At 48.5% G+C, this 23,051-nt stretch overlaps 1 protein-coding gene across 1 annotated transcript in view; it reads left to right on the plus strand.

Moving 5' to 3' along the window:
* Nucleotides 1-23,051, plus strand: part of ARHGAP19 (Rho GTPase activating protein 19) — a gene marked incomplete at its 3' end in the record, with an annotated part of 53,812 nt that overhangs the window by 10,671 nt on the left and 20,090 nt on the right. The window contains 2 exon segments of the mRNA XM_073595101.1: nucleotides 11,561-11,823; nucleotides 22,415-22,495. Of these exon segments, the coding sequence (XP_073451202.1) occupies nucleotides 11,561-11,823; nucleotides 22,415-22,495 (344 nt within the window).

Genomic DNA, 23,051 nt, shown 5'->3' on the forward strand with positions numbered 1-23,051 from the left:
GTAACTCAGAGGTTTACTTAGTAGACATCAGCGAAAGGGATAGTAAATAAATAGAAATAAAAAATGGAGATGAGGGGGTGAGGCTGCTGGGACGTGTCCTCAATTGGCACAGCACAAGGCTGATAATGCCGCCAGGGGGGTGGGCTTGTGTAGTGCAGGGCCCACAATGCAAGCTGGAGGGGAGAGGCTCTAGGGGGCTTGTCTTTACTTGGTACAGCACAGGGATGACGAAACCAGCCAGAGGGGAGGGGGCGTGTCTACACTTGGCATAATGCAGGGCCAACAACATAACCAGTGTAGCACCCTCTAGTGTGCAATTAGTGTAGTACAGGCAAATTTTATTTGACTTGTGGGTTTAATGGAGGTTATGCTGCTTAACTCACAAAGGCAGGTCTCTGGTACCGCCCTGTGGTTCTGGAAGTCTGGAGAAACTTCTAGCAGTTAGTGGGCGGATGCCAGGAGGGTTGAGCTGCATACTTAGGGGAACCTGGCCAATTCCATGCGTACTGTCCTGGCAGGGTGGCCAGGCCAGCCCATAAATATGGATGTCATGCTAGCAGGGAAGTTGGGTGGGAGATGGAGTGCTAAGGAGGTTGTCGGTGGCCTGGGAAGGGTCTCGTAGGTTTAGGGGAGACCCCCCTCCAACTCCAGCATGGAATACCTGTCTGAGGACTGACTTAGTCGTTTTGACTTTTGTAACCACCAGAAATAATTCTCTATAGGACAATGCCTGCAGGATATACAAAGTGAAAGCTGCGCCTAATGTTTTTTTTTTTTTTTCCTTTCTGCACGCCGCGCAGAATCAGAAGAATATTTATTAGAGTTCAGTGATGGGAGCTGTCAGGCCGGCCTTTCTGGCAGGTATTTAAATTGTCAGTTATACAACCGAGAACAATGGCTGGGGGGGGGGGATCTAAATCCTGACATTTACTTGACTTTATAGTGGATCAGTAGGCGAGATAATCGCAGGAAATGTTTGCTTCCTTTGGGAACACAACAAATTATATACATCACAATGACACAGTTGCACTTGTCGTTCTGTGTTCTCGCCTATGAAAGATAAACTTTATTTTACTTTTTTTGCAAACTTTTTTAACCCTTTTGCTGACAGCCCACTTTGTGTTTCCTTCTTTTTTTTTTCTCTCACATATTTTAGACGGTGATGTTTAGTTAAAATCCCCAAATGTTCTACATTTCCTGAAAGTAGAGACGCTGGAGAATAAAATGGACGTCAGTTCCAATTAGCGCTTTATTAACCACAAAATTTCAGTAACAAAATTTTACGCTAAGGTTCATTTCAGTGCACGTAAATGCAATATAGCTGTTTGGTAAAATATCAAAGATGGGGTTGGGATGAGTAAAATAGATACCCAACACGTCAAGCCTTAAAATTGCGTTCCCCTGTGAGATGGCATACAGAGTTCGGTACACCATTTTTCATAGGTAATGCTTTTAAAGCAGGGGTAGGCAACCTGAGGCTCTCCAGCTGTTGTGAAACTACATTTCCCATGAGGCATTGCAAGGCTGGAAGTTACAATTACTTCCAGAGGCATGATGGACTTGTAGTTCTGCAACAGCTGGTGGGCCCCAGGTTGCCTACTCCTGCTTTAAAGGCTCTACAGGTCAACATTTACAGTGCATCTGGAAAGTATTCACAGCACTTCACTTTTTCCACATTTTGTTATGTTAGAGCCTTATTCCAAAATGGATTAAATTTATTATTTTCCTAAAAATTCTACAAACGATCCCCCATAATGACAATGTGAGAGAAGTTTGTTGTGAAATCTTTGCAAATTCATTAAAAATAAAAAATCCCATGCACATAAGTATCACGGGCTCCTCCCATGCGCATAAGTATCACGGGCTCCTCCCATGCGCATAAGTATCACGGGCTCCTCCCATGCGCATAAGTATCACGGGCTCCTCCCATGCGCATAAGTATCACGGGCTCCTCCCATGCGCATAAGTATCACGGGCTCCTCCCATGCGCATAAGTATCACGGGCTCCTCCCATGCGCATAAGTATCACGGGCTCCTCCCATGCGCATAAGTATCACGGGCTCCTCCCATGCGCATAAGTATCACGGGCTCCTCCCATGCGCATAAGTATCACGGGCTCCTCCCATGCGCATAAGTATCACGGGCTCCTCCCATGCGCATAAGTATCACGGGCTCCTCCCATGCGCATAAGTATCACGGGCTCCTCCCATGCGCATAAGTATCACGGGCTCCTCCCATGCGCATAAGTATCACGGGCTCCTCCCATGCGCATAAGTATCACGGGCTCCTCCCATGCACATAAGTATTATAGCCTTTGCCATGACACTCAGAATTGAGCACAGGTGCCTCCTGTTTCCACTGATCATCCTTGAGATGTTTCTACAACTTGATTGGAGTCCACCTGTGGTAAATTCAGTTGATTTGGACATGATTTGGAAAGGCACACACCTGTCTATAGAAGGTCCCACAGTCAACAGTGCATGTCAGAGCACAAACCAAGCAATGAAGTCCAAGGGATTGTCTGTAGACCTCCAAGACAGGATTGTATCGAGGCACAGATCTGGGGAAGGGTACAGAAAAAATTCTGGTCCAGTGAGCACAGTGGCCTCCATCATCTGTACATGTAGAACTTTGGAACCACCAGCACTCTTCCGCAGGCCGCCCGGCCAAACTGAGCAATCGAGGGAGAAGGGTCTTAGTCAGGGAGGTGACCAAGACCCCAATGGTCACTCTGATAGAGCTCCAGCGTTTCTCTGTGGAGAGAGGAGAACCTTCCAGAAGAACAACCATCTCTGCAGCACTCCACCAATCAGGCCTGTATGGTAGAGTGGCCAGACGGAAGACACTCCTCAGTAAAAGGCTCCTGACAGCCCAGCTGGAGTTTGCCAAAAGGCACCTGAAGGACTCTCAGACCATGAGAAACAAAATTCTCTGGTCTGATGAAACAAAGATTGAACTCTTTGGCTTAAATAGCAAGCGTCATGTCTGGAGGAAACCAGGCACCGCTCATCACCTGACCAATAGCATCCCTACAGTGAAGCATGGTGGTGGCAGCATCATGCTGTGGGGAAGTTTTTCAGCGGCAGGGACTGGGAGACTAGTCAGGATTGAGGGAAAGATGAATGCAGCAATGCACAGAGACATCCTTGATGAAAACCTGCTCCAGAGCGCTCTGGACCTCAGACTGGGGCGAAGGTTCATCTTCCAACAGGACAACGACCCTAAGCACACAGCCAAGATAACAAAGGAGTGGCTACGGGACAACTCTGTGAATGTCCTTGAGTGGCCCAGCCAGAGCCCAGAATTGAACCCGATTGAACATCTCTGGAGAGATATGAAAATGACTGTGTACCAACGCTCCCCATCCATCCTGATGGAGCTTGAGAGGTCCTGCAAAGAAGAACGGGAGAAACTGCCCAAAAATAGGTGTGCCGAGCTTGTAGCATCATACTCAAAAAGACTTGAGGCTCTAATTGGTGCCAAAGGTCCTTCACCAAAGTATTGAGCAAAGGCTGTGAGACTTATGTATGTGGGAGGAGCCTGTGATATTTATGTATGTGGGAGGAGCCTGTGATATTTATGTATGTGGGAGGAGCCTGTGATATTTATGTATGTGGGAGGAGCCTGTGATATTTATGTATGTGGGAGGAGCCTGTGATACTTGTGTACGTGGGAGGAGCCTGTGATACTTGTGTACGTGGGAGGAGCCTGTGATACTTGTGTACGTGGGAGGAGCCTGTGATACTTGTGTACGTGGGAGGAGCCTGTGATACTTGTGTACGTGGGAGGAGCCTGTGATACTTGTGTACGTGGGAGGAGCCTGTGATACTTGTGTACGTGGGAGGAGCCTGTGATACTTGTGTACGTGGGAGGAGCCTGTGATACTTGTGTACGTGGGAGGAGCCTGTGATACTTGTGTACGTGGGAGGAGCCTGTGATACTTGTGTACGTGGGAGGAGCCTGTGATACTTGTGTACGTGGGAGGAGCCTGTGATACTTGTGTACATGGGATTTATTTTCGTTTTATATTTTTATTAAATTTGCAAAGATTTCAAACAAACTTATTTCACATACTCATTATGGGGGATTGTTTGTAGAATTTTGGAGGAAAATAATGAATTGAATCAATGTTGGAATAAAGCTGTAACATAACAAAATGTGGAAAAAGTGAAGTGGTGTGAATACTTTCCAGATGCACTGTAAGCGTTAGAGCAACATTCCTTGAGCCTTTATTAACATGACAACAAGGGAGACCTGCTGTCCCTCCAGTACAGGGCGCGGCCCCATCAAGTCAGTAGGGGACCTGAAGGCAGAGGGGGGGGGCTCCCCATTTCTGTCCACCTTGCTCTGCAGCAATTTATTTTTAAATCCCCCGGGCCCCTTTTGTTTAGAAGGGGTTGGGGGGAGGAAAAATGGGACAATTTAAGGACTTTTGCGTGTAGGCAGAGTAATCTTCTGCACCGTGGTTCCTGATAATGTGATTCACTGTGGTTCCCTGACCCCTGCTTTGCGTTACCCACTCCTTACATCTGAACTGTGTACATTACATACTCCTGATCCCTGCACTCTGTACAATACATACTCCTGATCCCTGCACTCTGTACAATACATACTCCTGATCCCTGCACTCTGTACAATACATACTCCTGATCCCTGCACTCTGTACAATACATACTCCTGATCCCTGCACTCTGTACAATACATACTCCTGATCCCTGCACTCTGTACAATACATACTCCTGATCCCTGCACTCTGTACAATACATACTCCTGACCCCTGCACTCTGTACAATACATACTCCTGACCCCTGCACTCTGTACAATACATACTCCTGATCCCTGCACTCTGTACAATACATACTCCTGACCCCTGCACTCTGTACAATACATACTCTTGACCCCTGCACTCTGTACAATACATACTCTTGACCCCTGCAATCTGTACAATACTTGCAATCCCTGCACACTGTACGTTGCATATGCCTGACCCCTGCACTCTGTTTCATTCTTTTGACCCCTGTGATCTGTACAAGTTTTAAACCCCTCCCACTGTTGGCAAAATTTTGCTACACCCTAATTCCCCCTATGACGCACAGTGCCTGCAGGCTAGGGTGGTTGGGCTCAGGTCCTGAACCTGTCAGGTAGGCTAACAGGGCCCCATGATTTCTAAGGGTGGCCCTGTGTGCATATACATGGGGGCGAGTATTTTTACTGCCTGGGAAAATGCACACCACCCATTTTTTCATGTGTTTTCTTGTCTAGTAACTAGCTTTCCATAGGCTAAAAAATAGCACACGCCTAAGTGACCACAAAAACACTCATACAAACACAAAGCCTGCATTTGCACTTAGTATATGTTCATGCAGGTGCTTTTCTTTGCATATATTGCACGTGCATATACCGTATATACTCGAGTATAAGTCGACCCGAATATAAGCCGAGGCACCTAACTGGGAAAACTTATTGACCCGAGTATAAGCCGAGGGTGAGAAATGCGCAGCTACTGTAAGTGGGAAAAGAGGGTCAACAATGCCCATTTGCAGCCTCACTGTGCCCATTTGCAGCCATAGGGCCCCAAACTTCAAACTCGGTAGTTAAGGGTCCCTAGATGCCCCCCTAGCTGCAGCCAAAATTTGGGGTCTCTGGACCCAAAGGGTCCCGAAATGACATTGCTGCAGATGGACACAGTTCAACGACTTTGGGGCCCCGTATCTCGAGGCCACTTGGTACTAGGAGCCCCAAATTTGGTGTGCAAACCCAGTGGAACTAGCACTACAACATATCCAAGTGGCCCAGAGATACAGGGCCCCAAATTTGGTTCGGAAAATGTCAAGCACTTTTCTGCAGCAGAGAATGACATTTTCTGAACCGACTTTGGGGCCCCGTATCTCGGGGCCCCTTTGTGCTAGGAACCCCAGCTTTGGATATGTTGTAGTGTATGTTCCTCTGGGTCACAAATTTGGGGTTCCTAGCACCAAGTGGCCCCGAGATACGGGGCCCCAAAGTCAGTTCAGAAAATGTCATTTTCTGCTGCAGAAAAGTGCTTGACTCGAGTATAAGTCGAGGGGGGGCATTTTCAGCACAAAAAAATGTGCTGAAAAACTCGGCTTATATCGAGTATATATATGGTATGTCATTTTTATTCAAGTGTTTTTCAAACGTGTGTGCACATGTATGCAATCTTCTGGGTGGGTGTGTTGCTATGGCTATTTTTGGTGAATTTTTTTATAGAATTTTAGTTATTTAGATATTGTTTTCAGAAGCTGGGCTGTCCCTATTCATATGCTAATTAACCTGTTTGGTTTCATGGAACAGGAAGTGATGTTAGTAGGAAGTAGGGGGAGGGAACAAAGGACTTGAACTCAGCCATGTGCTGTAGACAAAGCGGGAATAGTTTTGGAGGACTCCATAATGTCCCAACAACAAGGAAACTCTGTTAGACACTTCACCTGAGGATGACACAATTGCCCGACTTTCCTGCAGTCACTCGTAGAATAGAGCTTTTAGGTTCCGGGTTGCCTACGGAGATCGTGAAGCCCTTTTAACCTGGGCTCAGTAATTTTAGCGTATTTCGATTGTAGTTTGTATGTACAGCATTTTGTTTAGTAAAGCACATGATGCACTACAGAGGTTTTATTGCTTCCTTGCTTTACCGCTAAGAACTTTAAAAGTCAGAAAGCAAAACAGTGGGGGGGGGGGGGGGGTTAGTTGTTTAGGTGCAAATACACTTTTGGAGTCTCTGGGGCCAAAAATGAGCGTAGCAGAACGTAAAATTAAAAAAAAAAACCTCATGCCCTTTTCGAGCTTCTTGATGTAGGGATGTGAATGGCCTGTATTGAAAAGAATAGGATTCCTATTGCTGAATATCGTGTAAAGACATCAGCTAAAGTGTGAATGCGGCCTCAATGTAGGATTCCAGCATGCTTCTGCTCCTCTTGACTACTGACCCTTTATATTAGTCACTGTGGCCCTCTATTGTATTGAAAGACCAATAGGCAAGTTTTATGATGTGCCTGAGTCTTGGGAAATGGGGCTCGGTGGGGTTTTTGGACATACAATGTCCTATTGTGGGTGTAAAGACAATGGTGACCTCTTGGCCTCCCGTGGACATGGGACTAGTAGTTTACTTTAATCCCCAGGAAATGGTGCTCGGAGGAGATTTTTGGCATACCATCTCCTATTGTGGTCTGTAAGACATGGTGACCTCTTACTTGGCCTCCCATGGTCATGGGACTAGTTGACTTTATTTCCTGGGAAATGGTGCTCGGTGGAGTTTTTGGACAAATAATGTTTTTCTTTTGTGGTTGGTAAAGCATTGTGACCTCTTACTTTGGCTTTCTTGTGGACATGGGACTAGTTGACCTTAAGTCCCAGGAAATGGCGCTCAATCTGGTTTTTAGACATACAATGTCCTCCTAGTTTTGGTCGGTAAGACTTGGTGACCTCTTGGCTTCCTGTGGACATGGGATTAGTTGACCTTAATCCCTGAAAAATGGTGCTCGGTGGAGATTTTGGGCATACAATATTCTATTGTGGTCGGTAATGGTGACCTCCTTACTTGGCTTCCTGTGGACATGGGACTAGTTGACCTTAAGTCCCAGGAAATGGCGCTCAATCTGGTTTTTGGACATACAATGTCCTCCTAGTTTTGGTCGGTAAGACTTGGTGACCTCTTGGCTTCCTGTGGACATGGGACTAGTTGACCTTAAGTCCCAGGAAATGGCGCTCGGTGGAGTTTTTGGACATACAATATTCTATTGTGGTCGGTAATGGTGACCTCTTACTTGGCTTACTGTGGACATGGGACTAGTTGACCCTAATCCCTGGAAAATGGTGCTCGGTGGAGATTTTGGACATACAATATTCTATTGTGGTCGGTAATGGTGACCTCCTTACTTGGCTTCCTGTGGACATGGGACTAGTTGACCTTAAGTCCCAGGAAATGGCGCTCGGTGGAGTTTTTGGACATACAATGTCCTATTGTGGTGGGTGATATGCCAGGAATGTGCATGGGTTGTATATTCCCTCCATGCCTCGTACACGGCTTCGTCCTCAGCCGTCTCCTTCAATATAAATGCCGAAGATTTCTGCTCTCCTGTAAGACTTCTTTTTTTTTTTTCTCTGTCTTGTCTCGTCTTTGTAATTGTTGGCCCGACGATTCCTAATCTATGCCTTTTAACCATCTTTTATTCCTCTCTAGAATGTCTGCGGTTTGAGAACAGTATTTGTTTTTACTTTAATGGAAGACGTTACATTGTTGCATTTTGGGATAATATATTTAATTTGGAAAAGCTCACGTTGTTGATTTTTAGATGTGTTTTCCGCTAACCGTAAGATCACTTCAAAGCTGCCCGCGTCCTCTCCTTTGTGCGTCCCAGTGTCCTGAGCCTTTCTCATTCAGTAGAGCATTAAAAAGTGTTTGCCGTGTGCGCACTCCGTTCCGTAGTTCGCTGCTATTTAGTGAAGCACTTTCATACTCTTGTCAATGGCGTCCTTTGTTGTGGTTTTTTTTGCCCTGCGGCTCTGGTAACATCGAAGAAAGAGCTGTGTACGCTGCTAAAGCTTTTAGGACTAACCTCCGGCACAATTCCCGATATGGATTCAGGGAGATTTCTGTTCTGAGCTATAAAAGAAAAAACTGTTTAAGGTTGTAACACTGTTTTTACTCTCATGCTCTTCGTTTTCTGTGCCATTGTCTTAACGATATTTATATTTTATTACAATGCACAATTTTATCTGTTTGTAGACCACACAGCAATGTAAAATCTACACTTATCAGCAATAACATTCTGATGGGTAAAGTGAATAACATTGATTTATCTTGTTACAATAGGTGAGATATTTTAGACAGCAAATTAACATGTTTTCCCTGAAGTTGATGTAGTGAAAGCAGAAAGAATGCGTCAGTTAAGGATTTGAGGGACTCTGACCAGGACCAAATTGTGATGTCTAGACGACTGGGTCAGAGCAACTTCAAAACTTCAGCTCTTCTGGCATGTTCCCGGTCTGCAATGGTCAGAACCAACCAAAAGTGGTCTAAGGAAGGAAAACTTGGCAGCTGGTGACAGGGTCATTGGGAGGCCAAGGCTCATTTATGAAGGTGGGGCAGGGAAGGCTCGCTGATGGTAGGTGGGGCGGTTGAAGGCTCGTTGATGGGAGGTGGGGCGGTTGAAGGCTCGTTGATGGGAGGTGGGGCAGGGAAGGCTCGCTGATGGTAGGTGGGGTGGTTGAAGGCTCGTTGATGAGAGGTGAGGCGGTTGAAGGCTCGTTGATGGGAGGTGGGGCGGTTGAAGGCTCGTTGATGGGAGGTGGGGCGGTTGAAGGCTCGTTGATGGGAGGTGGGGCGGTTGAAGGCTCGTTGATGGGAGGTGGGGCGGTTGAAGGCTCGTTGATGGGAGGTGGGGCGGGGAAAGGCTCGTTGATGGGAGGTGGGGCGGGGGAAGGCTCGTTGATGGGAGGTGGGGCGGGGGAAGGCTCGCTGATGGGAGGTGGGGCGGGGGAAGGCTCGCTGATGGGAGGTGGGGCGGGGGAAGGCTCGCTGATGGGAGGTGGGGCGGGGGAAGGCTCGCTGATGGGAGGTGGGGCGGGGGAAGGCTCGCTGATGGGAGGTGGGGCGGGGGAAGGCTCGCTGATGGGAGGTGGGGCGGGGGAAGGCTTGCTGATGGGAGGTGGGGCGGGGGAAGGCTCACTGATGGGAGGTGGGGCGGTTGAAGGCTCGCTGATGGGAGGTGGGGCGGTTGAAGGCTCGCTGATGGGGGGTGGGGCGGTTGAAGGCTCGCTGATGGGGGGTGGGGCGGGGAAAGGCTCGCTGATGGGAGGTGGGGCGGGGAAAGGCTCGCTGATGGGAGGTGGGGCGGGGAAAGGCTCGCTGATGGGAGGTGGGGCGGGGAAAGGCTCGCTGATGGGAGGTGGGGCGGGGAAAGGCTCGCTGATGGGAGGTGGGGCGGGGAAAGGCTCGCTGATGGGAGGTGGGGCGGGGAAAGGCTCGCTGATGGGAGGTGGGGCGGGGAAAGGCTCGCTGATGGGAGGTGGGGCGGGGAAAGGCTCGCTGATGGGAGGTGGGGCGGGGAAAGGCTCGCTGATGGGAGGTGGGGCGGGGAAAGGCTCGCTGATGGGAGGTGGGGCGGGGGAAGGCTCGCTGATGGGAGGTGGGGCGGGGGAAGGCTCGCTGATGGGAGGTGGGGCGGGGGAAGGCTCGCTGATGGGAGGTGGGGCGGGGGAAGGCTCGCTGATGGGAGGTGGGGCGGGGAAAGGCTCGCTGATGGGAGGTGGGGCGGGGAAAGGCTCGCTGATGGGAGGTGGGGCGGGGGAAGGCTCGCTGATGGGAGGTGGGGCGGGGGAAGGCTCGCTGATGGGAGGTGGGGCGGGGGAAGGCTCGCTGATGGGAGGTGGGGCGGGGGAAGGCTCGCTGATGGGAGGTGGGGCGGGGAAAGGCTCGCTGATGGGAGGTGGGGCGGGGAAAGGCTCGCTGATGGGAGGTGGGGCGGGGGAAGGCTCGCTGATGGGAGGTGGGGCGGGGGAAGGCTCGCTGATGGGAGGTGGGGCGGGGGAAGGCTCGCTGATGGGAGGTGGGGCGGGGGAAGGCTCGCTGATGGGAGGTGGGGCGGGGGAAGGCTCGCTGATGGGAGGTGGGGCGGGGGAAGGCTCGCTGATAGGAGGTGGGGCGGGGGAAGGCTCGCTGATGGGAGGTGGGGCGGGGGAAGGCTCGCTGATGGGAGGTGGGGCGGGGGAAGGCTCGCTGATGGGAGGTGGGGCGGGGGAAGGCTGACCTGTGTAGTCCGATCCAATAGAAGAGCTGCTGGAGCTCAAGTTGCTGAAAAAGTGAATGCTAATTCCAATAGAAAGTTGTCTAACCCATGTCCACATCCAAATGTGTCTACAGTTGGCATGTGAGCATCAGAAATGGAGCACAGAGCAATGAAAAAAGGTGGCCTGGTCTGATGAATCCAAGAATAGTTTGAGGAACACAACAATGAGTTTACTTGGCCTCCAGATTCTGTAAATCTCAATCCAATCGAGCATCTGTGGGATGTGCTGGAAAAACAAGTCCGATCCATGGAGGCCTCACCTCCCCCAACTTGCAGGAACTGCTACTGATGGCTTGGTGTCAGATCCCACAGCATACCTTCAGAGGTCTAGTGAGTCTTTGCCTTTTGGGGGTTATAGTGGGTGGTCATAATGTTATAGCTGATCGGTATATAATAGACCCTCCAATGGCCTAAATATATAGGAAAGAAGAATGTGTGGTCAGTAGGAGAGTTGAAGAAAGTGTCAATGGACTACGAGTGTGGTGGTTGTGTGCCGTAGAGAACCATAAGGGTACAATTGTATGGACATTTTGCTGCAACGCAAATTCCGGCAGCAGGACTCTACTAAGGGATCCCTGGGCTGGGCTGGAAGGGGGTTAAGCAGGTGGTGGCGATATGTCCATACCAAAAATATGCTGAAAAATGTTTTTCCGACATTGGTAGGACTTTGCTGTCAAATTGGTAAAAACTCTTTGATGTGAAAGCGATTTTCCTTCAACGTCTTGATTTTTAAAAATTTTTTTTTTTTCCAGCGATGCTTTGCGTAACATCGTCATCTGCAATGATGTTTCATTGCGAAGCCAGCCCGTCATCTACAACCCGGACTTTTTCGTGGAAAAGCTTCGGCATGAGAATCCAGAGGTGTTCACCGAGCTGGTGGTCAGCAATATCACCAGATTAATAGACCTGCCCGGTACGGAGTTCGCTCAGCTGATGGGTGAGGTGGAACCGAAACTTCCTGGGCAGAGCGGAACGGCCTCCTTCTTCAAATCGCTCAGTTTTCTCAGACGGAAAGGTTAGTATTCTCCTTGCATCTGATCGAAAGTCCCGTTTTAAAAACTGATATCTGTATAATTGGTTTAGAGAAGGGTTCTCAGCCTTGGTGGGACCAGACCCAACGTAAACTCTTCCAAAACCTTCCTTGCCCAAACAGTAAAAAAAAAAAAAAGTTTATACTCGCACAAGTATGGAAATACGAAATATATACAGCATGTGGAAATTATGTAAAGCTCTGCATAAGGTTGTGTGGTATGGGGGTTCTGAAGGGAGTTAGGGGACTGCAGAAGACTTGGTGGCCCTGTAGAGGAAAAAATAGGACATTTGACCAATGACAGGTAGACCTTGGAGGTAGAATAAGAACAATCTAAGTGATGGCCTAATCGATTACAGATTTATTGGTTGGAGTAAGCTCTCCTTATACCCTATACCCAGGGTCTCCAAACTTTCTAAACCAAGGGCCAGTTTACTGTCCTTCAGGCTTTACGGGTGCCGGACTAGGGCCAGTGGGAGTAGAAATTGCCCCGCCGTCAATGGGAGTAAGCCATACCCCATCATTGGTTTCAATAGGAGGAACAGTGCCCTCTTTGGCATTGGGAGGAATGGTGCCCCAAGGGCCAGATAAAGGCATGCAGAGAGCCGCATTCAGCCCCAGGGCCAGAGTTTGGAGACCACTGCCCTATAGCACTGTTCCCAGGACTCCAAGAGGAATATATGTGTTTGTCACAGAATTTCTACACAGCAGGAGCTGATCAGCCGGTCCCACGGACTTGATGTCTTCAAGGACATGCTGATCGTTCACGACACCGGCAGATCGCTGTTCTGTCAGTAAGGAAGGCATGGAACCTGGGTCTTTGCAAAGCAGGAACATGGATCAATGCCTTCCCCTCGTAAAAGCACCTCCCCCCACAGTACACAGACACTGGCTAGGCACGCGTTTAACCCTTTGATCGCCCCTGATGTTTAACCCCCTTCCCAGCCAGTGTCATTAGTACAGTGACAGTGCATATTTTTAGTGCTGATCACTGTATTGGTGTCGATGGTTCCCGCAAAGTGTCAGTTGGTGTCCGATTTGTCCGTTCCACTATAAATTGCTAATCTCTGCCATTGCTAGTATAAAAAAATAAACATTCCAGTAGGGATGCACCGAAATTTCGGCCGCCGAAACACATCGGCCGAAAATGGCCTTTTTGGCAATTTGCAGAAAGAGAAAAATGGCCGATAATGGAGCCGAAAATGGGACGGGGCTCGAATTCCCCCCTGTGCTGCCCATTGCGGGGGTGTCGTATAGCGCAGAAGAGAGAGAGGAGAGCCGCCGCCTGTTTGATTAGAGCGCCGGGAACATCACAGCTTTCATTTCAACAGCTGTGTGTTCCCCGCCGTGCGCATCGTCATATACAACCCCTCCCCCTTGTGCGGGCACTTTGATAGACAGATCACCCGTCCAAGGATTGGACACTGGCAGGCTGGGCTGGCTGCGCTGGGGACGCTGGCTGCGCTGGGGACGCTGGCTGGGCTGGCTGCGCTGGGGACGCTGGCTGCGCTGGGGACGCTGGCTGCGCTGGGGACGCTGGCTGCGCTGGGGACGCTGGCTGGGCTGGCTGCGCTGGCTGGGCTGGCTGCGCTGGGGACGCTGGCTGGCTGCGCTGGGGACGCTGGCTGGCTGCGCTGGGGACGCTGGCTGGCTGCGCTGGGGACGCTGGCTGGCTGCGCTGGGGACGCTGGCTGGCTGCGCTGGGGACGCTGGCTGGGCTGGCTGCCCTGGGGACACTGGCTGGGCTGGCTGCCCTGGGGACACTGGCTGGGCTGGCTGCCCTGGGGACACTGGCTGGGCTGGCTGCCCTGGGGACACTGGCTGGGCTGGCTGCCCTGGGGACACTGGCTGGGCTGGCTGCGCTGGGGACGCTGGCTGGCTGCGCTGGGGACGCTGGCTGGCTGGGCTGGGGACGCTGGCTGGCTGCGCTGGGGACGCCGGCTGGGCTGGCTGCGCTGGGGACGCTGGCTGGCTGCACTGGGGACGCTGGCTGGCTGCACTGATCTCCTGTACCATGTCCCCAGTCTCTGACCATCTCCTGTATAAAAATATTTTTTAAAAACCAGTCATTTTCGGTATCGGTCATTTTTGCTATCGGTTTCGGTTTTCGGCCTGGTGTATTTTTTATTTTCGGTATCGGCACCAAAAAACCCATTCGGTGCACCCCTAAATTCCAGTGTATATATACCATAGTTGTAGACGCTATAACTTTTGTGCAAAAACAATCACTATACACTTATAGGGATTTTTTTTTTACCAAAAATATGTAGCAAAATACACAGTGGCCTAAATTTATGAAGAAAATGTTTCTATTTATTTATTTTTTGTTGGATACGTTCTGTAGCAGAAAGTAAAAAATATTGTTTTGTGTTTTTTTTTTTAATTGTCTGTCTGCGGTTTTATTTTTTATAATTAAACAAAAAGGTGATCAAATACCACCAAAAAAAAAAAAGCTATTTGTGGGAAAAAAAAAATTGACGCATTTTATTTGGGGATAGCGTTGCATAACCGCGCAATTGTCAGTTCAAGTAACGCAGTGCCGTATTGCAAAAAAATGGCCTGGTCATGAAGGGGGGGGGGTAAATCTTCTGTAGGGCAACTGGTTAAACACCTGAGTGGCTCTATCCCCCTCACTGCTCTAATAAAAAAAAAAAAATGCCTATCATTATAAGTGTGTGTACTGATCTCCTATACGGAGGGTAATGAAGGGACTGCATTGGGTCTATGAAGGCTTCGCTTTCTGAGAAATATAAACTAGAAGGATACAAATGAAAATAAATGGAATAAGTGCTGAGGACAAACTCTGCACTATATTGTCTCAAACCCGCCCCCCCCAGCTGCTATAAGGGGGATCGGTGCTTGTAACTCCTTCACCGCCACACCGATGACCCTCTGCCGCTCCTGATAGAAGTGATCTTGCAGCGAATCCGCCGCGGAGACCACTTTTATCTTAGAGGACCGCCCGCCATTTTTGAAAATGCCAGAGTTATGGCAGCTAGCTGCTGCCATAACAATGGTATTTAGCGTCAAAGCACCGATGCACAGTTACGGCGATTTTGCAGCAAGTGGTTAAGGACCCCTGACCTACCATGTTTGGCATATCCATTTTTTTTTTTAGGGGGGGGGCTAGTTTTGACAGGTACCCAGCTCCCACCTCCGCTCGCAGTACCGAATGGAAGCCCGCGCCCCCCCCCCCCTCCCTCCCTGCAGTCTTCTGGGACACGTCACAGGTCCCAGAAGATTGCCCGGCCATTTAGAAGGCGCAGCGCGCACCCGCCTGTGAGGCCGCAAGCTGTCGCAGCCGGGTGCCCTCGCATGCAATGCCGGCGCCAAGGAGAGGAGAGAGGATTCGGGAGGCCGCATCGGTGGACCGCGGGACAGGTCAGGAGATGCACTTTTTGTAGCTGCTGACTTTTACTAAACACAAAAAATGGGTGGAACTCGCTAATCCCTCTTCTGACCAGTCCTATACTGCTCTGCCTCTGCAAATTCTACGGTGGGCACCGTGCCAGCCCGGGGCATCGAGACACAAGGTGCGGGAGAGCTACTAGGGATTACTTAAACGCAGTTGGTACAGTCCCTTGAGAAAGTATTCATACCCCTTGAAATTTTCCACATTTTGTCATGTTACAACCGAAAAATGTAAATGTATTTTATTGGGATTTTATGTGATAGACCAACACAAAGTGGCACATAATTGTGAAGTGGAAGGAAAAGTAAAAAAAAAATTTTATTATTTATTTAAATTTTTACAAATATGTGAAAAGTGTGGCGTGCCACATTAAAGAGAACCTGTCACCAACAAATCCTCATATAGTTATAGCGGATTTAACCCATAAAAAAATAACCCATTCACGCCTAAGAGTAAAACAAATCTAAATGCCTGAGCTCAATTTTGTCATTTTGACAAAAATGTTAGTAAAATCGTACAGATCATCACAACTACTTTCTGCAACCAGGTGGATACCGCGTTTTTTTTTTTTTTTTTTTTTCTCCGAACAAATTGGGCTTTCATTTGGTGGTAAATGATGGATATCTCCGGGTTTATTTATTTATTTTATTATCAAAGGAAAACTGGCCCAAAATAATAGTAAAAAAAAACAAACAAAAAAAGAATCATTTTTTAAAAATGTAACTGTAAATTTCTTGCTATTACCATAACTAACCACCAAAGAACAGCCCAAAATATATTCTCCTGCTCTTGGCAATCGCAGCGATACCGCATATGTTTACGTTGGTTGTTGTTTGTACTCGTTTAATCCTACCTAAAACACACAGATACTAACTGACACTGATAGTAATATTAAAAAAAAAAAAAATCCTGTCCAAAAAATACTGACCCTGGCCTTGACCCAAACACTGACCTTGGCACCTTGATCTATTTTTTAAAATGTTTTTTTTAATTCTATAGGTGGGTTGAAAATAGACGCAAGTCCATCTAGTTCAACCAATAAAAAACGAAAAAAAAAAAATAAAAAAAATTCATACAATCCCATATACACAATCCTACCCACAGTTGATCCAGACGAAGGCGAAAAACCCCAGCAAAGCATGATCTAATTTGCTCCGGGGGGGGGGGGGGGGGGGATTCCTTCCTGATCCCCCTAAGAGGTCCTTGGATATCCCCTGGATCAACTTTACCTATTTTATTATTTTTATTATTTTTTTTTTAACAAGAAAATTTATAATAATAATAATAATAATAATAATAATATTTGAATTATTATGCGATTTATTTATTTTTTTCTATCCCTGCAAGGACGGAGAGTGATACAATGTATTTCTCTCGTCCATTCACAGAAAACACAGGGGCCGGCCTCACAGTGACTGATCACTGTGATAGCCAATCGGAGGCTGTTATGGTGATCAGGTGACCCGGAACCGGGCGTTCCAGGTCCCGATCGTTAGAACGGGGCCCGGGGCTCTTGGTAAGCCCCCGGTCTCTTTGCTGGGAGCGCGCCCAGCACAAAGGGAGGTACGCAAAAATGCGGTCCCACGGAAAAAAAAACCTTAGTCCAATGGGGCATATTTGCGTATTGATGGCATGGAGGGGGTTAAAGGGGGAAAAAAAAACTAAAGTTAAACCCAAGCACTTAAAATCCCCCCCCCCCCCTCAAATTTACATGTACAAATGCACTCGCCTACGCACAATAACCTCCATTGCGATACACATGGTAAAGCGAGAGCCAATGGCTCAGCCAATGAGGAGGGAGAGTCCATGGAGAGCCGATGCTCTTATGCACATCGCTGGCTTGAGAGGGAGCTTAGGTAAGTATGGGCGGGGGGGGGGGGGGGTATACTGCACACAGAAGTGTTTTTTTTACCTTCATGCAAAGAATGTTTTTTAAGTAATCTTCAGGCCTAAAAGAATTTTTTTTTAAATGTGTGCGAAAATCTCTACACGCATAAAAAAAAAAAAAAAAAAAATCTTTCTTGCACCCTTGCCTGTTATGTCTAGGGTGCACGGTGCAAGCTTTTTTACCTTATACCCCACTTTAGTGCCCCCCCCCCCTTCCCAAAGCTCCAGTCTACAGGCGGAGCCTCAACATCATCAAATACAATACAGCGCTATTAACCCTCTATTATATGTTGGGGAGGCTCCCTCTATTGGTTACTGCTCAGAGCAGAAGGAGGCTCCCTTTATTGGTTACTGCTCAGAGCAGAAGGAGGCTCCCTCTATTGGTTACTGCTCAGAGCAGAAGGAGGCTCCCTCTATTGGTTACTGCTCAGAGCAGAAGGAGGCTCCCTCTATTGGTTACTGCTCAGAGCAGAAGGAGGCTCCCTCTATTGGTTACTACTAAGAGCAGAAGGAGGCTCCCTCTATTGGTTACTACTAAGAGCAGAAGGAGGCTCCCTCTATTGGTTACTACTAAGAGCAGAAGGAGGCTCCCTTTATTGGTTACTGCTCATAGCAGAAGGAGGCTCCCTTTATTGGTTTTCTTTTTTTTTTTTTTTGTTTGTTTGTTTTCTAAGTCCCTGAAGTTGGGCTTTAATGGAAGGAAACGTTTTTATTTTAGTTCTATTAGTTCTACTTTTAACTAAGTGTATCAGCATTGAATGGACTGATCTCGTACAGTGAGCATTAAGAGGACTGCATTAGGTCCATGAAGGTTTTGCTTTCTAAGAATTCTCAACTAATACAGTTTGCTACAAATGGAATAAATGAAGTGCATGTGCTGAGGACAGACTGTATAGAAGGGTATACTATACGACAATACGGGTGAACTAAACAACAACGCATCAGGCACTTAGCTGGTTTCTGAGTATAACAAGTAAGTGCTTTTGGGAACAGATGTCTCCAATGTAGAAAATTGTGTACATATGTATAGTGGTGCACCGAAATTCAGCTGAAGGAAAAAATTGGCTGAAAGAAAAAAAAATGCTGCAGCACAGACGAGGATGCATTGATCTCCTGTACCATGTCTGCAGTCTCTGACCATCTCCTGTACCATGTCTGCAGTCTCTGACCATCTCCTGTACCATGTCTGCAGTCTCTGATCATCTCCTGTACTATGTCTGCAGTTTCTGATCATCTCCTGTATTATGCTTGCAGTCTCTGATCATCTCCTGTATCATGTCTGCAGTCTCTGATCATCTCCTGTATCATGTCTGCAGTCTCTGACCATGTCCTGTATCATGTCTGCAGTCTCTGACCATGTCCTGTATCATATCTGCAGTCTCTGACCATGTTCTGTATCATGTCTGCAGTCTCTGACCATGTCCTGTATCATATCTTCAGTCTCTGACCATGTCCTGTATCATGTCTGCAGTCTCTGACCATGTCCTGTATCATGTCTGCAGTCTCTGACCATGTCCTGTATCATGTCTGCAGTCTCTGACCATCTCCTGTATCATGTCTGCAGTCTCTGACCATCTCCTGTATCATGTCTGCTAGAGGTTCACCGAATGGAAATTTTGCTAATACCATTAGTAGTGTGTTTAAAAGAGAGGTATGGGGGGGGGGGGGGGGGGGAATGTATTCCCATAATCATACTTGCCTAGGTGGATGCAGCATTTGACTGATGCTGCCTCTTTCCCCCGCCGCCCCTTCACTGAGAACCGAGCCACCGAACATCGCCGATGACTCGGTTCATCGGCTCCCCGAGAGGAGAGCTGCTGCCTGTCGCTCAGCAGCTCTCCTGCTCTGCTCCTCCAGGCTCATTGGAGCGCTGAGCTGTGGAGGGGCGGAGAGCGCCTCGCTGAGACGGCCATCAGTCCAGACACCTGGCGGATCCAGACTTCATTGTCGGGATGACGCGGTGCTTGGACTGATTCTTGTGACAAAGCTGGTTGCAAGAGTGCAAAACGAATTGCACTCCTGTTACCCTTAGGAGAAGCCCAGCCAAGCAAGCTCAGGGCTGGACTTCTCCTTTTAAGTATGAGATTACAAACCCGATACAAGAGATTGTTAGAGACTACAGACTGCATTTTTCTTGACCTTTCTTGCACTAAAGGTGCCAATAATGGCCAACAATAAATTCATATTAATTTAAAATGGTATGAATAAAGCTGAATAATATATAATTTTTTTTAAACTGTCCTTTTCGGTTTTCGTGCATCCTGCATTTTCAGTTTCAGCACCAAAATTTCCATTCGGTGCACCCCTACGTTTGTATGATAGTGTCTAATAGTTTAGTCCTGAGGACACAATTGGCTTCCCTGAAGGGGCATGTAAAAGCTGTATAAAGGGACCCTGTGATATTTTATATTTTCAAGCTGAAGTTTTTAGGTATGGCAATTTTGACGTATTTGCTTTGTTCCAGCAAATGTTGGACAAATGTAACTGTGTGTGTATATACCATACCTGTGAGATCCTTCCAGAATGGGGTTTCTCAACCAGGGTTCCATGTAAACCCAAGGTTTCCTCCAGACCAGGGTTTCTCTAAAACGGGGTTTCTCAACCAGGGTTCCATGAAACCCAAGGGTTCCTCCAGAGCAGGGTTTCTCAACCAGGGTTCCTCCAGAGCAGGGTTTCTCAACCAGGGTTCCTCCAGAGCAGGGTTTCTCAACCAGGGTTCCTCCAGAGCAGGGTTTCTCAACCAGGGTTCCTCCAGAGCAGGGTTTCTCAACCAGGGTTCCTCCAGAGCAGGGTTTCTCAACCAGGGTTCCTCCAGAGCAGGGTTTCTCAACCAGGGTTCCTCCAGAGCAGGGTTTCTCAACCAGGGTTCCTCCAGAGCAGGGTTTCTCAACCAGGGTTCCTCCAGAGCAGGGTTTCTCAACCAGGGTTCCTCCAGAGCAGGGTTTCTCAACCAGGGTTCCTCCAGAGCAGGGTTTCTCAACCAGGGTTCCTCCAGAGCAGGGTTTCTCAACCAGGGTTCCTTTAGAGCAGGGTTTCTCAACCAGGGTTCCTTTAGAGCAGGGTTTCTCAACCAGGGTTCCTTTAGAGCAGGGTTTCTCAACCAGGGTTCCTTTAGAGCAGGGTTTCTCAACCAGGGTTCCTTTAGAGCAGGGTTTCTCAACCAGGGTTCCTTTAGAGCAGGGTTTCTCAACCAGGGTTCCTTTAGAGCAGGGTTTCTCAACCAGGGTTCCTTTAGAGCAGGGTTTCTCAACCAGGGTTCCTTTAGAGCAGGGTTTCTCAACCAGGGTTCCTTTAGAGCAGGGTTTCTCAACCAGGGTTCCTTTAGAGCAGGGTTTCTCAACCAGGGTTCCTTTAGAGCAGGGTTTCTCAACCAGGGTTCCTTTAGAGCAGGGTTTCTCAACCAGGGTTCCTTTAGAGCAGGGTTTCTCAACCAGGGTTCCTTTAGAGCAGGGTTTCTCAACCAGGGTTCCTTTAGAGCAGGGTTTCTCAACCAGGGTTCCTTTAGAGCAGGGTTTCTCAACCAGGGTTCCTTCAGAGCAGGGTTTCTCAACCAGGGTTCCTTCAGAGCAGGGTTTCTCAACCAGGGTTCCTTCAGAGCAGGGTTTCTCAACCAGGGTTCCTTCAGAGCAGGGTTTCTCAACCAGGGTTCCTTCAGAGCAGGGTTTCTCAACCAGGGTTCCTTCAGAGCAGGGTTTCTCAACCAGGCTTCCTCCAGAGCAGGGTTTCTCAACCAGGGTTCCATGAAACCCAAGGGTTCTTTTAGGGCAGGGTTTCTCAACCAGGTTTCCTCCAGAGCAGGGTTTCTCAACCAGGGTTCCATGAAACCAAAGGGTTCTTTTAGAGTGGGGTTTCGCAATCAGGGTTTCATGGAACCCTGGAGTTTATCCAGAGCTTACCAAGGGCTCAATGAGCAATTCCAGCCTCCTAGATAAGTTCCCACTGACACCATTAATCTTTGTAGCTATCTGTAAGAGGGTAATTCTTCCCAATGACCACAAGTATAAGGAGCATTCCTCCCACTGACCTTCATATTAATGTATCATGAGTTGTAGATATAGTAAATTTTAGCAGGGGTTCCCTGAGACCAGAAAGTTATTTGTGTGTAGAAATAGGTTGAGAAATGCTCATCTAGAAGCTGGAAATCACTCTTTAGACACTGCTACTGATCTCCATTGGCTTCCGAGTCCTGTGCCAAGCACCTGACATGCTGCATAGTGAACACAGGGCGCTCAGCACGGGCAGCATTCGGGGGAACACTTTGCATTTTCTCAATTAATTCAAAGCCTGCTCTAATTGTAATTGGGGGGGGGGTTGGGGAGAAAAAAGCTTGGGGATTCAGGGAGAAAAAGGCATGGGGACACTGGATTCAGGGAATAAAAAGGATCGGAAATTCAGGAGCAAAAAGGCACAGGGACTCGAGGATTCAAGCAGCAAAACTGCAAAAGGCCCAAGAACTCAAAGGGATTCAGGGAGAAATGGGCCCATGGGCTCGGGGGGAGAAATGGGCCCATGGGCTCGGGGGGAGAAATGGGCCCATGGGCTCGGGGGGAGAAATGGGCCCATGGGCTCGGGGGGAGAAATGGGCCCATGGGCTCGGGGGGAGAAATGGGCCCATGGGCTCGGGGGGAGAAATGGGCCCATGGGCTCGCGGGGAGAAATGGGCCCATTTGCTCGGGGGGAGAAATGGGCCCATGGGCTCAGGGGGAGAAATGGGGGGGAGAAATGGGCCTATGGGCTCTGGGGCAGAAATGGGCCCATGGGCAGAAATGGGCCCATGGGCTCGGGGGGGGCGGGGGGGAAATGTGCTTGAGGGGGGAGGGCTGTTGGGGGGGGGGGGGGGGAGAGAGAATGGGCTCAAGGGAATCATGGGGGGGAAAAAAAGGGCCGGGGGCTTGAGGGGATTCGGGTACAAAAAGGCCCGGGGACCCGAGAGCATTCGGGGATTCAGGTAAACAAAGACCCAGTAGCACGATAGATTCAGGGAGAAAAAGGTCCGAAGACTCGGGGAGAAAAAAGCTTTGGGACTTGAGGGATTTAGGAAGAAATAAAGGTTGCGGACTTGAAGGGGTTAAACCATCTGCTGTGTTTGTAGTGAATGATGCGTGGCTCGTAGGGCGGTTGGTCAGATCTGTCCATGCTTTTGTTGGTGTCGGTGCCGAGTTGTTTTCACATGAAAGCATTTCAAAGAAAAGTGTCACCTTTTCACCTCTTCACAGCGCAAATGTCTTGAAGTAAGTGTGATTTAATGACCGAGCTTTTCATCTTCTCTCCTTCCAGAGAAAGGCGTTGTGTTTGGCGCTCCATTAACAGAAGAAGGCATTGCACAAATCTACCAGCTGATCGAGTACCTTCATAAGAGTAAGTCAACGAGATCTCCGTCTATTCTACGGGGAAGTACCTCTACAGATTCACCCCAGAGACCTTCTATCTAAGGGAAGAAAATATTAAATGCACTTTGTTGTAAAATGTACCTGAAGAGTTTTAAGTTTTTACTCGTGGTTAAATTGTATGTACTTATTTATTTTTTTAAACCCACAGTGGTGCGCAAAAACTAAACACCGAGTGTACCAAAAAGTGCATGTGAAAAAACGCACACAAAAGTACGGTTTTTGGCTAGGATAAAGTGTAGTATCTGTTCTCATCAGTGTCTAGTTGGGGTGCTAGTCCGTCATTCTGGCTTTTCGGTAGGGATGGCTTCCTGTACAGTACCCCCTGCTGGTATGATGGGGGATCCTGAGGAGCTTTTCCTGATAGGCGAGGAAACCAAACGAGTCTGCAACACGTAGGGTGTGGGTCAGGAGTACTCCTTGGGCGTGGAGGGTTTCGAGGGTCCCAGTGCCTTCTGGTTTGAGTGGTGCCACCTGGTTGGTCTGTCCATGGGTTGGGAAGGCAGAGAGCCCATGGTGTTGGTGCC

Source organism: Aquarana catesbeiana, linkage group LG08 (assembly GCF_042186555.1).
Source record: "Aquarana catesbeiana isolate 2022-GZ linkage group LG08, ASM4218655v1, whole genome shotgun sequence".
NCBI classification, from domain to species: Eukaryota; Metazoa; Chordata; class Amphibia; order Anura; family Ranidae; genus Aquarana; species Aquarana catesbeiana.